This window comes from Tyto alba, unplaced genomic scaffold (assembly GCF_018691265.1).
Source record: "Tyto alba isolate M040663 unplaced genomic scaffold, T.alba_DEE_v4.0 Super-Scaffold_21, whole genome shotgun sequence".
NCBI lineage: Eukaryota > Metazoa > Chordata > Aves > Strigiformes > Tytonidae > Tyto > Tyto alba.
Window position 1 is genome coordinate 18141046 of NW_024881295.1, and position 15419 is coordinate 18156464.

Consider the following 15419-nt stretch of genomic DNA (forward strand, 5'->3'; position numbering starts at 1 on the left):
TGAAGGGAAAAACACAGAATACAGAAGTTCTTGTATATCAAGAGTTTCAAAGCAACTTTGTGACTCCTACAGTCAAGATTTGCCACTCTGAATACAGTCATTCTGTCATTCCCTGAAACAGAGAGAGGCCCAAATATAAGATAAAGGTTGGAGCAGGAGGAAAATGTGCCCTAGACTGCAAACAAGAGCTTTTCAGAAAACCGTCAAAAGGGATGCTTGACAGAGATTACAGCATCAAAAATCACACGTATAGAGATCTAGGAGCCTTCCCTCTCAAATACTCCTTCCTTAGATGCTCAGCTGACCTTGAGATGGTGGGTATTGAGTTTTCTTCTTCCTTAGTCCTGACTGCAATACATACTCTGTCAGAAGGAACCCATGAACATGTCAACAATGTGAAAAATATATCTATTTATTATAAAAACATTAAATCTTTAAAAGTTAGTCATCCACAGAATGGCATAGCTGAGCCCAATATGATCTTCTCATGGACCCAAAGGTTGCTGTAGAGCAAATGACAGCGTCAGAAGTATGTAATAAAACCAATAGAAATGTCTTTTGATACCACCTTTCCTAGGAAATGCTGGACTTGAAGCAGCTCTCCAACATCATCAGAGAGATTGCACCAATTTATATAATCACACTTTGCGAAAAGCTTTTAGTACTACAAAGCTCTGAATCACAAACTGGTCCAACAAGCTAGGTAAGTAATAAGGGAGCCTCTTTCCTTCAATGCCACCCCTGTCTGTCTGTCTCCCTGCCTTCTGGCTCCTGTAGCAAGTCAGGCACATGGTGAAAAAGTGTTTCAAGCCAGTGGGCGGCATCCAGTATTATATGCTGTATGTGTCGCTGATAGTTTGAATATATCAGATATTTTTAGCTACTGTAAGCAGTTCTAGGCAATCAAGTATTGTAATCAAGAGCATACAGAAGCCCAGCTATATCAGTTCAGTCAGGATTTTAAGACTTCAGGTTTTGCAACTCTGCCAGTTAATGCGCTGGGATGGTATGAGTGGAGTTGCTCCTTGCTTTGGTGTAGCAGAGTCATTTTAGAAGAACAATCTGCCCGAGAACTCCCCACTGTGCTCAGCTTAGTGGATAGTTATTTCAGTAATAGTAGCTTTCTGCAAGGAAATAGGAAAGGTAGCCCTGGTTGGAGACATAGGGAGTTACCTGCCACGGTGAAAATCTCCGGGTTCCCGCGGGCCATGAAGCCACACTATTTGAGAAATGACATAAAGAGCTTACAGACAGAAAGATTATAGAGCAGCCAATCTTTTTAAGAGCAAGCAGGAAGCCAACTGAACCCCCCGTGACTCACAGCCAGCGGAGCGGAGGCAGGAGGGGTAGCCAGAAACACAAGACCCCTCACCCGGGTAGAGCAGCGGGACCCTCCCCGCCAGCTGGGGGGGGGGGGGGGGGGGAGGGCGATCAGCACCGCGGACAGCGGCACAGCCGCTCCCGCCCTGCCCACGCGTGTCCCGGCGCCCACGGCCGCGGGACCGGCGCAGCGGGCAGCCACGCAGCTGGCGGAATGAATGACGCCGAGGTCACGCGTCTCAGAGCCGTTGTTCCCCCCCTCCACGCGTGTCCTCGGGAGCAGGAGCTGCAGGTAGAACACCCAAAGATCCTGGAGCTGCTGGAGGAACCGCCGAGCTCGGGTGGTTCGTGGCAGAGCTGTACCTGGACGTGGCAGGCTTCGGCTCGGGGGGGCCGGGTGACCTGGGGTTGGTACCAGAGGAAAAACAGTTCCCCCCACAAGTGACAGCAGGAATCTCGGAGAACGTTATGAATGTGTTCTGAACTGCTGCGAGGGTGAAAACACGCGCTCTGTTACTGCATTACCAGCTCTCCATCTCCTCCCTAAACGCACGTATACCTGTGTGCCCCCTCCTCCTCACTGCCACGTTTTGATGTAGCCCTTCCCACAGCCTGGTCTCTCCTACCTGGCTTCCCAGCGCATCCATAAAGAGACAATACATCGGCACCTCTCACTGACGGGTCGCTGCCGAGAAGCAAAAGTTTGGTGGCAAAGCTCGAGAGCGGACGGCACAGTTGTGCTGCGCAGCTCCGTGCTAGGGGTGAGCAGTTTCAGGGTCAGGACTGTGACTACTTTCCCCTGCAGTAACACTAAGTAAATGACTGCAGGTGCCTTTCTCAACCTTCAAAGCCAGTATTTCCCTGTCCAGCCTTTTCTCCTTCACCAATATGCTTTGTCATCTTGGAAAAGGTTAAGAACATGGGGGTCACAATCCATCTTGAAACCTCCAGAGATGCTTCCATTCATACAGGTGTCCCGCGCTTAGTTCCTTTTGTCAGTGAGATGCTCCTTCTTCTCTTGTGAATAATGAGCCACCTGCTTCCCGCAGCAAGCAGAACCGACCAGACACCTGCTGACACTCTGCAATCCAAGCAGACACTGATTTCCCTTGTAGGTTCTCCTTTTGTACCTCCCCCTCAACTCTATAGTCCATGTGATAGAGTTTATACCTTTTATACCTTCCCCTCCCACACAACTCTATAGTTCATGGCAACACAAAACTCGAGTTCATGCCTCAGCTTTTGAACTGCTCCGAGGAAGTGACACATACCCCTGCAATTGAAGCTAACGCTGCTTCAAGCAAGCTGTAGTTTCCAGAGTTGGAAACGGCACCGTAGCGGGACTCATGCCTAATGCTTATTGCTTTTTCTGCTCATTTCCTTTCAAATGCAAAGTCCAATTATACTCTGACTGTCTAAAGTGGAAGCGCTTCATTCAATATTATTGCCATTATCACATTTTGAACAACACCTGCTCTCCTAATCACCTCTGCCCGCATCGCCCAGTCAAGTTATTCTGCCACTGCTCACCCTGAATTCCCATGCCCGTCCCACACAAAGAACAGCAAGACTGACTGCATAAAATCCTGAGGCAATCTTCTCTGATGTCCGAGCTGACCCTGCTTTGGACAGCAGGTCGACTGGAAACCTCCTAAGCTCCCTTTTAAGCTGAGCTATCCAGGGGTCCTAAATTCTCAAGCAGGGATAATAATAGAAATTGATAGAAAATCCAGCTCTGTAACATACTCCCCTTCTCTAGGGTTTTCCCCTAATTCTAAAGGGTAGGCTAATGGTCTACACAACGCCCAGGATCTGGACACCACACGCCCAGGGGCTCACCGCATTCGGTAACTCAGGATCAGAACTTACGTACCTTTAGGTGCTTCTGTTCAGCAGGTTTCCAGGCCGTTCCTGCTGACTGCCTTTTCTCAAGGTCCTACAAATTTGACGTTCATAGATTATTTTTCATAGCGGTCCCTGATGAACTGCTGACCTCAACACAGCCTGACAAGTTTCCCGAACGCTGTAGTATAATTTACTTTGGTTAGCGCATCCACAGTAAGACAAAACTAAAAAGCACCTAAAATGTCACAATAGATGGTGCGATTAATGCAATGTAACACGCTATAAAACAGAAAAGGAGCTATAGCTCAGTTCCTGAGCAAGGAAAGGCTGTAATTTACTGTAGCAATACAAAGCATACGCATCAAATTACTTGTGTTTCAGAATCTCTCTTATGTACGAGCATCAGCAGAACTGACTATACACTCGCACACAAACAGCAAACAAGAAGTGGAGGTTTTCTTCTCTAATTACTGTTACAATCCTCCCGAGTGTTTCTATTTCCCCTTCAAATAAACCCACCAAGGGTGTGCTCACATTAGCAGAATTACCCACCCAACTCAGATGGGTCATGTCCCTGAACTTGCTTTATAAGCAGAGAAGGAAGCAGGCTTTGCCAGAGGGTGATTTAGAGCATCCAAGGGCTTAGGAGCACATCTCTGACTATCCCCCACTCTCCTACAAAAGCCTAACAAGACAAAACCTCCTAACCTAAATTAGGTGCTTAAAATCAGGTGGTATGCTCATTTTTTCCTTATTAGCACTACACATACCAGTGATCACCTGTGTGTCTTTAAAGGTCATATCCACAGCTGATGATTTTCTTTCCCCCTATTTTTCTTCAATCAAAAAGGAGATATTATAAAAATCAGTAAGAAAATGTTATTGTACAAAATTATATTGTGAAACAGAAACCATTCAGGAAAGGATGAAATGCTTCCCAGTTCTTTAACGCAGCTCTGGAAATTCATTAGATTATGAACAGTTAGTATCCTGTTAGGCAGTCTCCTGCAGCAGAATAAATATTGGACTCAGGCGTCCCATAACACAAGTGACCTTGGATAAAAGCCACAAAGATGGCAACAAAATAAAGCACATTTAATGTCCTTTGACATTAAGTAGCCAGGGGTTTGTTGTTTTTTTTTTTTTTTTTTTTCCCCGCAGCAGTACTGTCATACAGTAAAATCTAGAGTTAAAAGTCAACTACAACTCCATACTCAAATGAACAGTAAATGTGATCTTTTTTTTCCCCCGTAAAATCAGAAACAGAGCAAGAATATGAAGTTATAAACTGAGTCTTTACAGTTTATAAACAAAGCAATACTCTCTTTTTTTCTTGTCAAAGTTAACCTTGGATTTGATTGCCTCATGTTTTCTGTATCTTCCCCAACCTCCTGTACAGTTACAGAATTTCATTAAATCAGGATTTGAGCCTTGATTCAGTAATTGGGACCTGAAATGCTGAAAAAGGATGCTCAAAATCTATTGGAAAACATTTTACACAATACTGTATCTAAAGCAAGCAGAATACGAGAATGTCGTGATTAATAATCCATGCTCTTTGGGAATATCTACTGACAGAAGAGTCTGGCATCACTCCACAGTTCTTCCTAATTCAGCAGATCACAGCCACAAACCCCCAAGAGGTGCACGTGTGAGAGGAAGACAGAGGAATTCAGAGTCACAATTAAGTGAGAATATTTCTTTGTTTGCAAAAAGCAGAAGCCGAAGATCGAAGGCAAGATCCTGATGCCCTGGAAGACCTCTGCATCCTAAAACTACAGAGCAGACAGTAAAGCGAGAGGGTAACAAAACCTAATCAAAGCAGACGGGAGACAAACACAAAGCAATCTCCCCGACCCTTCTGTGACAGGCAGCCAGGCACGACTTGCAACCACAAACAGCTGCTACTTCAGCCACGCAGTGGCAGTGGTTTTTCAGTATGTGTATTTTATTAGAAGAATATCAATCACTGAGCAATAGAAAATCCCATTAAATGATCAAATGTGCCTTTGCAAGTGTTAGGAAGAAGCAACCACCAGAACTGCGGCTGTGCAGAATTCTCCCTTCTTGATAAAACGACCTCTGGCAGCCAGGAGAGTCCTTTAGGTCTTCCAGCCCGGTGGCCCAGGTAGCCCTGGGTTCTGAAATCAGCCGTACTTACAGATCAGAGGAGCACAATGGGAAAGTATTAGCAGCCTTCTTACCTTAGTCCTACCTTCCTGAGATCAGGAAGCCTTTTGATTAAGAGTACAATGGGATAAATATGCTGTAACTGAGCATCAGGAGTAGTAACTCTTCTTAGGAGTAATTTCCATGCTTGCTCTTCCAGTGAAATCAATGTTCGGGGGACTTCTTGTGCACGGACTCTCTCTTGGCCAGGTTGGTTTTTTCCCCCCACAATGATGCAGACAGATCCTGTCAGTCTTTCTTCAAAACAGTAATACGAATTGAACTGATCATGCTGTTCACCCCGAGTTGATTTTTGTTCGGCAGAATTCAACAACTATGATCTTTGTTGTACTGAGGAACTAGCCTCCACGTGTCTGTTCAACGTCGCTTCATGCCGACGCATTTCTGAGCGGTCTATACGTAGAAATGCACGGTGATTACTCTTGCTGCGGTTCTGTTTAACCCCCTGCGTCCTCCAGAAAGATACTTATGGCAGGCAGAAAATGCGACACAGAGTATGCCTTCTCCATACAGACGTGGCTCTTCCAGAGCACAGCCACAACGGCCACCGAGGTCGGAGTGTCAGCCCCGCAGCTGCGGTCAAAGCCCTACACAAAGCTGCAGCCGCTTGGCTCCATCATCGCACCCTGCACAACAACCTATCGAGGCAGTCAAGGGCGAGGCAAGGTGTGCTGTGCAAAAAAGGATAGCACAGACTATTTATATTTAATAGAGTAGGGAGACTTTGAAGCTGCTTAGGGCACCCTTATTTGTTGCAGTTGCATACTCTGCTCTGCAAGATGCTGAGAGATAGGGCAGTATCTTTAAGAAAAAAGAAAACATCCATTATTCATACACTGTTATGACCTTTCCAGACTCTATATATTTTACTCTGAATCTCATTTATATGACTATGAAGAGTTATCCTGATGTGCACACAAATCCACGTAGCTTGAGCTCTGCTAGAAAAACCCTAAAATCAGTAGGAAACTGCATGGGATTGGTTGAAGTCCTTCTAATGTAATCAAACTGGTAATTAAATTATTCACATTATTCATTTAACATACCTTAACAAGAGAAAGCACACTGATCATCTTTCACCCTTGCTGGGGACTGACCAAAAGAAATAACAATTTTAAGATATTTGGAGTTAGAATTCAGCTTAAGTATGTGATTCTAGCTAAAAGAACATCAATGTTCTGTCAGAGGGCAGGAGGCAGCATAGGAGGCATATATTTACTTTGGTAAAAAATACACTCTTTAGAGCCTGTTAGAAGTGGCAATCACAACATACATCACAACCAATCCAGCATGTTTGTTAATGCCTGCAGAGAGGCTATGAGCTTCCCAACACCCTGCTACATGGTATAGATGATACTGCAGATCACCTGGAGTTCTGCTCCCACATCATCAGGTTTCCTTCAAGGCCTCAAGAGGAATTAGCAATCGGGATGTCATTCATTACCTAGAGAGAACCATTTTTCTACAGGAGAGCTTGTCATACCAAGCAACCCACACGAGATACAATTAAACAATGTCACTGCTAGACAGCTTAAAATTTCAGCTCAATAGAGGAACTCACTGTTACTAAGCAATTTCATAAATTAGATATGTTCTGGCAGGGCTCCTCTGGAAGGTATTAGCAGTGATCCAAACACTAGGACCTAGCAAATTTCTTGGGTGAAATCCTGGCTCCATGAGAGCCAATGGCAAAACTCCCAGGCACTTCTACAGAGCCAGAATTTTAATTTCTCACGCCAGCTGCAACACACTGCTATGGCTTTGGGCAAACTACACTAGCTCAACCTCCCCAGTTATAAAAATGGGCAACTAACCACCGCGCTTGGAGTGACTGTGGAGGATTCACAGAAGTGCCCTGTTCAGAAAGGGCAAGCATTATCAATCAGTGCAATTTAGAAAACAGGCTACTTCAGCAACTCACCATCAGGGAAATACTCCACTAATACAAATATCAGGATTGTAGTTTCAGCAGCATTAATCTCTTGTCCTGTGGAGGCTTGGTAAAACCATCTTCTTTATAAAGTCTATACACAGAAGACAGGCACACGCTCTGGTACAATCCCTTCTTCCAGGACTGCAAGGTAACTATCTTCACTAGTTTGATATTTTGAGAATAGTATTTGGATGATCCATAATGATCTTATCTACATCAAACGTCAGTTATGTTCTTTCACAGGCAAAGCATGTGTGTGAATAGTTGCCTTCACAAGTCTGAGATTAACAAACACACGTTGCTACACAAACACACATATTAACTCTGGTTAACACACACATTTGTTTAAAATTAATTCTGGGGTGTTCTTGCAAATAAGTTTTATGGCTGTATGAAGAGAGGCTATAAAATGAGATTGGGCTCCTTGGTAGGTGGCATGTTACATTTTTTTAAGAAATATTATTCCTCCCATATAAATGCACAACAGATGTAACATTCGACCTAAGCAATAAGATTTATTACTATTTTTAAAGCAAATTCAGCACAGCTTAAGAGAACACTGTACAGAATTCTTTAAGCTAGGAAGAGGTTCTTCTTGTCATCGATGCATGTTTTGCATTTGTCAATTCTTGCCCTCAAAGCCAACCCACAGTCTAGTATTTTAGGCTTCTCACAAAGGTGATGATCCTGCAATTCAATCTGCTAATGTAGCACATAGCAGTCTCCCTCTAGTCACTGCAGGCACAGTCTCCTATCTTTGTTTTTAATATCAAAAGAAATCTGCATGGCCTCTTTGGTCTCTTTTTTAGCCCTAAAACATTTCAAGTGATTTACACATGAAATCAAAAGCAATTTTCACACACTGTTTGGCAATGAAAAAAAAAAATTACAGCTGTGATCAAAGAACAGAGTCTTGCTTGTGTTGTCTTATATTCATTTCTTTACCTTTGTATAAATATTTATCGTTTCATATTTTCTTCAGAAGCCATAATTCTTCTGTTTTCTAAAAATAACCTGCTTATTTTTCTCTTTACAGAGCACTATTCTTCCTTTTGTTAAGTTCATTTCCAAGATCCCTGTGTAGAGAAAGTAGTGAAAAAGGGGTATGTGCAACTTTACTAACAAACATGTTGAAAATATCTAAAAATGAGGAACAATTCCTGGATAAATACTTTCAGTGGCAAACAGCCATGTGAAAAATCAATAGGCCTCCATGTCATATAGTAATTTTGTATTTTGTACAAAGTCAAGAAACCTGAAAATTAAAACATACCCGAACATAATGTTAAAATCTTGTTTCAAGAAAACACTTATTTTTGTTGCTCAACAGCTTCAGTTATCGAGTAATTTTTCAGGTTTTGCATTTCACTTCATCTAACACAATCCTGGATGGTCCAGCAGGCAGCTCCTGACCGGCACTCTCCATTCACCTCAGGTGAATCCTGGAGCTGACACTGTTGTATTCACATTGGATAAATCAATGCATCTGAAAGGTCATCTACCTCACCGTGCACACAGCCAAGCACTTAAAACTGTGAACCTCTACACAGCCTATAAAAAGAATCCTAGTACTAATATAATGATTTCACCTAATTTCTCTGATATGGTCGATTACCAGCTTGTAATCAAAATTGCTTTATGATCCCTAGCTCAAAGCATCACACCAAATTCGGAGCTGCCTGAGCACATTCTCTTTCTGGAGAAAGGCATGGGACAAAGCTCTTGGATGCTGTGCTGGGTTTCTGTGACTTGGTTTTTTTGGTAGCAGGGGAGGGGGCTACAGTGGTGCCCCCTGTGAGAAGCTTCTTGAAAGCTTCCCCGGCTCCAAGTTGGACCTGCCTCTGGCCAGGGCCGAGCCAACTAGTGACAGCGGCTGAGCCTCTGCAAGAATGTATTTAAGAAGGGGAACCTGAGAGGGGACTGGGACTTGTGAGGAGGAGCTATGAGAAAGACGAACACCAAGATCAGCGGAAGGAAGGGGAAGGAAAAAGGGGTGAGGTGTGCTGGAGCAGAGCCCCCTGTATCCTGTGGTGAGATAGCAGGGCCGCCCACTCTGCCACCCGTGGAGATCCACGGTGGAGGAGTTCACACCAGGACAGATGGCTGCACTTAAAGGAAGCTGGGACTCTGAGGGGAGAAGCGGCACCCGCTGTTGCGGTTCGGCGCTGGGAGGACTGCAGCATGCAGGGGTGACCCCCGCCAGAGCAGCCTGGGAACGGCTGCGGCCCGTGGGGAGGACTCGCTGCGGAGAAGGTTCGTGGAGGCCCCTCTGCAGGGAGAGGGGAGCCCCGGGGAGCAGGGAGGGATGTGCGGCGCTCACCCCCCACCCCGTCCTGAGGAGGAGGGAGCTGTGAGCTGACTGTAACCCCCATCCCCTGTCCCCTGCGCTGCTGGGGGAGGAGGGAGAGAGATCAGAGCAGAGCTGAGCCCCGGGAAAAGGGAAGGGTGGGGGGAGGTGGTTTTTGGATGTGGTTAGCCCTTCTCACTGTCCCCGCCTTGTCTGTTAAGTGTTGTCTCTGTTAGCATTTGAATTAAAGTGATGTTTTCTATTTCTTCCCCTAAGGAGTCTGTCTTGCCTGCAAACATGAGTGAGCTACTCCTGATCCTTAGATGGACTCTTTCAGACATTCCAGCTCCATATTCTCCTTCCCATCTGATGGGGTAAGGGGTGAGTGAGCAGCTGTGTGGTGCTCAGGTGCCCTCTGCCTGAACCACAACAGATGCTTCTCTAGAAGAGTCAGGCGACATCAGGAACACCGAAGATCTGAGATCATATCAAATGCATCATCTCAATTGAAATGGATGCTTTCCCAATTCATCACAATTACAGATTCTCTCTGAACTGCTGTGCCCCAAAACTCCTTAGTTGGGAAGTGGTTCATCAGTTGGCTCCCTAGACATAGAGCACTTTAGGTAGTCCTTTAGTAGCAGGTATGTTGACAGTCCTTAAGAAAGGCTGTAATCCTACTGACCGTCTCCTGTTGGTGACTGAACATCAGCAAGGACAAGAGGTTCCCAGACTTTTTTAAAGGGATGCATCTGTTTTCTGCTAGAGAAAAACCCCATTAAGTCTTTAACTCTCATTAATGGCTGTTAGATTTGGGGTACTGATATCCATACAGATGTTACATACTCTATTTTGAAAGTATCTGAATGCATTTGCAGTGAGTATGGGTATTAGATCCACAGACCAGGGAAGTTTCTAGCTGTCTAGTGCACAAACACTGCTTTAGTTCTCTCTCATTTTGCACTAGTTTTGGTTGCTTGGCTTTACAAAAGTAGTAGCAGTGGAAGAGGTGTCAAAAGCAAACAGCTGGGGCTGTTCATATATCCTCTTTACAATTTTGCTTTATGCTAAGACTTTCTGGTATCTCGAGTAGTGTCTGGCTTCCTTTAACACTGGGAACATCCATCTCCACTGTATCCCATCCGTTAGGGCTAAGATTTGACATCTGAGAGAAAAGAGCTACTTTCACTCATAAAATCAATAAGTTGGTAGCCAGGCCTGCTGTATGCTTTGCTGCTATGAGGGGAACGTGACTCTCTGTCCACCTGCAAAAATAAGGAGTCCCTTGGACTTGAAGAATGTCCTCAATCAGAAATGGAAATCCTTGAGGAACTGACCACCAGACTGTCAAACATTATCAAAAGATTGACTAGGGCATCTCTCAGTTAGGACTGGGTAATCCACTGCATAGGCAGAAACGCACTATCCTTTGAGCAAATTTCAGTACAAGGTGTGGAGATTTCAAAGTACCCATATTAAGAAGGAAATCACAGAAAGGCTCATCAAACCACAGGCACAAGTGAGGGGTTTTTGCAGTTCTGTATCATCTGCGTATGTCAAATGAGAGACTTTGTTCTACAGACAAAAATGAAATGGATAGGTTGCATTGCTTCAAGAACAATAGGATTTTTAAAAGAAAATGTTTAAGCTTTACCTTTTCAGGTATTCTGAATATCCCCTGAAATATCTGATAACACAGTGGTTGGCAAAGGAAGGAAAGGAGGGAAGAAAAAAGGCTGAATGATTAACTGCCTTTTGTTTCCAGAATACTTTTCATGTTGTCTACAATTCCTTTGGCTCACAAAAGTCTCAAGACAGACTCTTGCTTTATAGTAATAAAAAATAAAATAAAAATCTTCAGCTGTCCTACCTTCTCTTCTCCACAATGTATGATGGAATCCAGAGTCACAAACTGCCTGGACTTCACAGGCAAAGGGCATGTCCTAAAGCAGTTCAGTTCATGCCTTCCTGATACCCTGCAGGCAGCCTCTCCCCCAAAGCAAAGAATCTCGCAATATCACTTTGTGTAACATTCTTCACATATTTTGACTTACACTCCCAAAGCACATTTATTTCAGACTGTGCACGTGTGGGTTTTGGGGGATTTCTGGGGTTTGAGGTTTTTCAGCTTTTTCCTCAGCTTGATATTCTGCACTCGTCCTGGAGCTGGCCATTTTGATTAAAGATTTTGTTTTGTAATGAAAGCAAAGGAAGTGCCTCAACTTTGAAAGAGAGAGAACAAAAAGAAGCAGCCAAAACACGTGGTGATTCTTATTTTGCTTTCGAGATTGACAAAATGGCATATGCAATTCAATACCCAGGATCAGTTTTATCTGAAAAAGCAGCTTATCATGTAAGTTAACACTTGCTATGATTATAACCTACATAATGCTAGTTTCCTATGCAAAAGCCCCATGGTGCCCATGAGTCACCTTCATACTTTGGTCACTGGTTATCAGCCTTTGCTTTATTTTACAATACATTCATGATCCTCTGTACTTCCAACAGCAAAGACATCATGCTTGGTTGGCCAATGCTGGTATCTGATATTCCATTATTACCTTGGCTTCAAAGTGAGGCAGTAATGTACATCTGTGTTACTCTCCCTTTAATGTAGTACAAAGCTGGACACAGCTCAAAAAGAAACCCCTAAAATCCATTACCTATTTATGATCAGGTACAAATGGATATTTATCATGTTAAAAGAGAACCATATGTTAAAGTGGAGGCTAGAGCCCAATAAATCTTTTTGGATGAAAACCCTTTTCAAAAAAAAGAATAAAATAATTAACATTTACTTTTGCCAGTAGAAACATTTGCTCATGAATCTCCTGGGAAGCGAAGGGCATTTAACCTTTTTACATGCCATCCCCTCAGACATCTCTGACTCTCACTGCAAAATAGACAACAAAGATTCCCGTCTCCACACTGCTGATTAAACCCCTTGTAAGAAACATCTGGATGAAATTTTCTTGGCAGTTGATTTGAAAAGTATACAAGAAGCAGAACTAGGGAGCAGCCGTAGTTCAGCTGAGTGACACAAAGATGATACTATGCAAAAGCAGATTTTTCCTTGAAGACATTAATTCCTAAATATTAGCTTGTGACTGTGCAAGCAACCTCATTAGCAAAAGAAAAAGAAATCCCTCTTCTACTCTGCATGTCAGCGTAGAGAAGGCAAATGGGCTTTGAAAGAAACCCAAGTCAACAATCTGATTTTTTAAAATAAAATAATAAAGGGCTTTAACAGTTTACCTGCCTAATACTTAACTTCAATTGTCAGGTAAGAGAGAGGTCATCGATGTCCTTAACTTCCAAAAAACATTTCTTAAACTCGTGAAAGATTTCAAAACTTCTATGGTTTCTGAGAAACTCAAAACAAACTGAATATAATGCCTTCCTATCGTCTCAGTCAATACACCCCCAGGCCTAAATCATCAAAAGTGACATATAATTTTTGTGACCTGATGGTCAAAATAAAGGATGTCCTAGCCCTCTGCTGCTTGAGCTTAAAAAGCATGTCTAATGCAGCTCAATATATTGTTCCCTTTTGGGAATACAGACCCTGGAATTCTCAGTTTTCCATATGTATTACAGACCTAAAAGTGAGAAATTTTCACTCTTGCTATTAAGTGAGTAGCAGCAGTGAAAAACCTACGCGAACCAGGCCAACTGTACTCTACAGCTGCTGTGTGGGAAAAAAAAAAAAAAAAAAAAAAACCACCAAAAAACAAACCAGCAGCAGCAGAGAACAGCACTGGAGGGAGTCTGACACAAAGGCTCGGGAAAAAGGAAAGCAGTGGGGAACCTTCTGCTTCACAGCTTCCAGGCCAAGGAAATTCCAGGGGATGTGGCAAGGAACAGACACTTTGGCCTTTTCCAGAAGTCAAGGCATAGAGGGCTCCAGATTTATCAGACTGAATTATAATTACTCGGACATATGAAAAATGAAAGCTTCAGCACAGTGCAGGGCCAGCAATCTGCAATTCACTACACTTGTTGAAAATGTGATGGGTTTGGGAAGAGCTTTGAGTTTTCATCTGGGGCACTGCTCTAAAGAAATACATTATCAGTATGTGCTTAAAATTGCTTGGTAAATATTTTTAAGTCATAAAGAAATTAACACATAGAGACAAAATCTGGTCTAAACATTTTATCTCCAATCCAAACTTCACATTCTAAAGCACCCCTACTTTGGCTACACCACTGTGATCCCAATAGATCTAAAGCAGGGCACTTATTCAAATTAGTCCTGCTATCAGTTTCTCACTAAATGAACATATTCACAAACACCTTGTTATATGTGTCTCATTTTATGAGAAACTAGTCTTCAAAATTTAGGAAAAAATCTGGCAGATAATGAAATTTCAGCACGGGACAAGAACAGCCAAATGGAATGCAGACCAGAAATTCAATCACAGAAGTGTAAAAGTACGAAGAAGTAAGTTTGGAGCTGTTTTTCTTCTATCAAGATAAACAAAATATTGTAAATATTTTGTACCACATTATTCAGTACTACCACTGGAATGGTAATGAATGAATAAAACCAGAAAGGTTTATAGAATCCCAAGTAAAATCCAATATTCATCAAAAATAGTGGAAATAAAAAGTTGTCATGTAGAACATCTACATGCGAGGGACACACCGCTTGTCCAGGCAGGAGGTAATATCAATGCAGATTTAGGGTAGCCACCTGCCATGCGTGCCAACATAACTCAAGTGAGTTGATTTTATGGCTAACAGCAATAATTTAAGACTACTACATCAAGGGAAAATCTGCAATTTTTTTAAGACCCTTTGATGTAACCAGTGTATGCTTTGCAACTCCAACAGACACCTCCCTCTATACATTTGGTCTGCACCAAATAGGGAAGATGAGATAATATTCTGAACGCAGCAATGTGTATGCAATCAACATACAATTAAACTGAGTAGTAAAAAGCAGGTGACTGGAAAACATGGAACCAAGGCTTACAGTGTATCAAGAAATGTCCTTACACTTAAAAAATTATAATGCACTCCAAAATCCATTTGTTCAGGCAATCCATGTACAACAGAAGGCACTGTTATCCATATGAATCTATCAATTCTGCACAGCAAAAACCTGAGAAGTGCAACTCAATTAGATGCAGCCTGGCCCCTCCCAGTCATTCAGGTTCCTTGAGGACAAATGTTTCCTTTCAGTCCATCAAATTATAAAAACACCACAAGAATTTGTACATTACAGTAGCTGGTTAGAAAGAGCATTCTGGTGGGGGAAGCACACTGCTATTTTCCAGAAAACCTTCAGCAGCATTAAAATACCCTCCCCTATTACTCAGAAGTCACGATGATTTCAAGAAAATGTAATGATGAGAGCCTTCCCATTGACCTTTGTAGTTGATCCTTCAGTTGCCACCAGGAGTACTTCCAGCAAAGTTAAATGCTGTGATCAGTCCTTTGTTGTCAAATGTGTAGCCGCTTTGTTGTTCTATTGTCTTAGTCTCTAGAATTCAAAGAAAGGAAAGGATATGAAAAATAACCTATAGAGAACACTTGTCAGAGACAATATAGCTCAGCTAAGAATGCAAAGTAGTGGAAAAAATTCTCAGCTGAGTCAAAATTTCATTCCCTAAATGCACTGACAATAATAAATTACACTCGGATTTTCTCTAAATGCATAAACACACACACCTCTACAACAGAGCTGAGAAATTAATCCTCTACAGAATCAGTGTATGTTACATAATTCTGCATGCTTTTTAATTAAACCTGAATTTATTTTCCATGATGCAAGCTTGCTAAACATCTAAAACCTTACACTGACTGTGGAGGCAATGTTAGCAGTTTAAAAGTTACAAAACT

At 42.7% G+C, this 15419-nt stretch overlaps 1 protein-coding gene across 3 annotated transcripts in view; it reads right to left on the bottom strand.

The window, feature by feature from the left end:
* Positions 1–12020: 12020 nt before the first annotated feature.
* IPO8 (importin 8) overlaps positions 12021–15419 on the bottom strand; it is a 48466-nt gene continuing 45067 nt past the window's right edge. For all 3 annotated transcript variants that reach the window (XM_042795272.1, XM_042795271.1, XM_032986125.2), the window contains one exon: positions 12021–15060. In XM_042795272.1, coding sequence (XP_042651206.1) covers positions 14963–15060 — 98 coding nt within the window. In that variant the 3' untranslated portion in view covers positions 12021–14962. The remainder of the gene's footprint in view (positions 15061–15419) is intronic.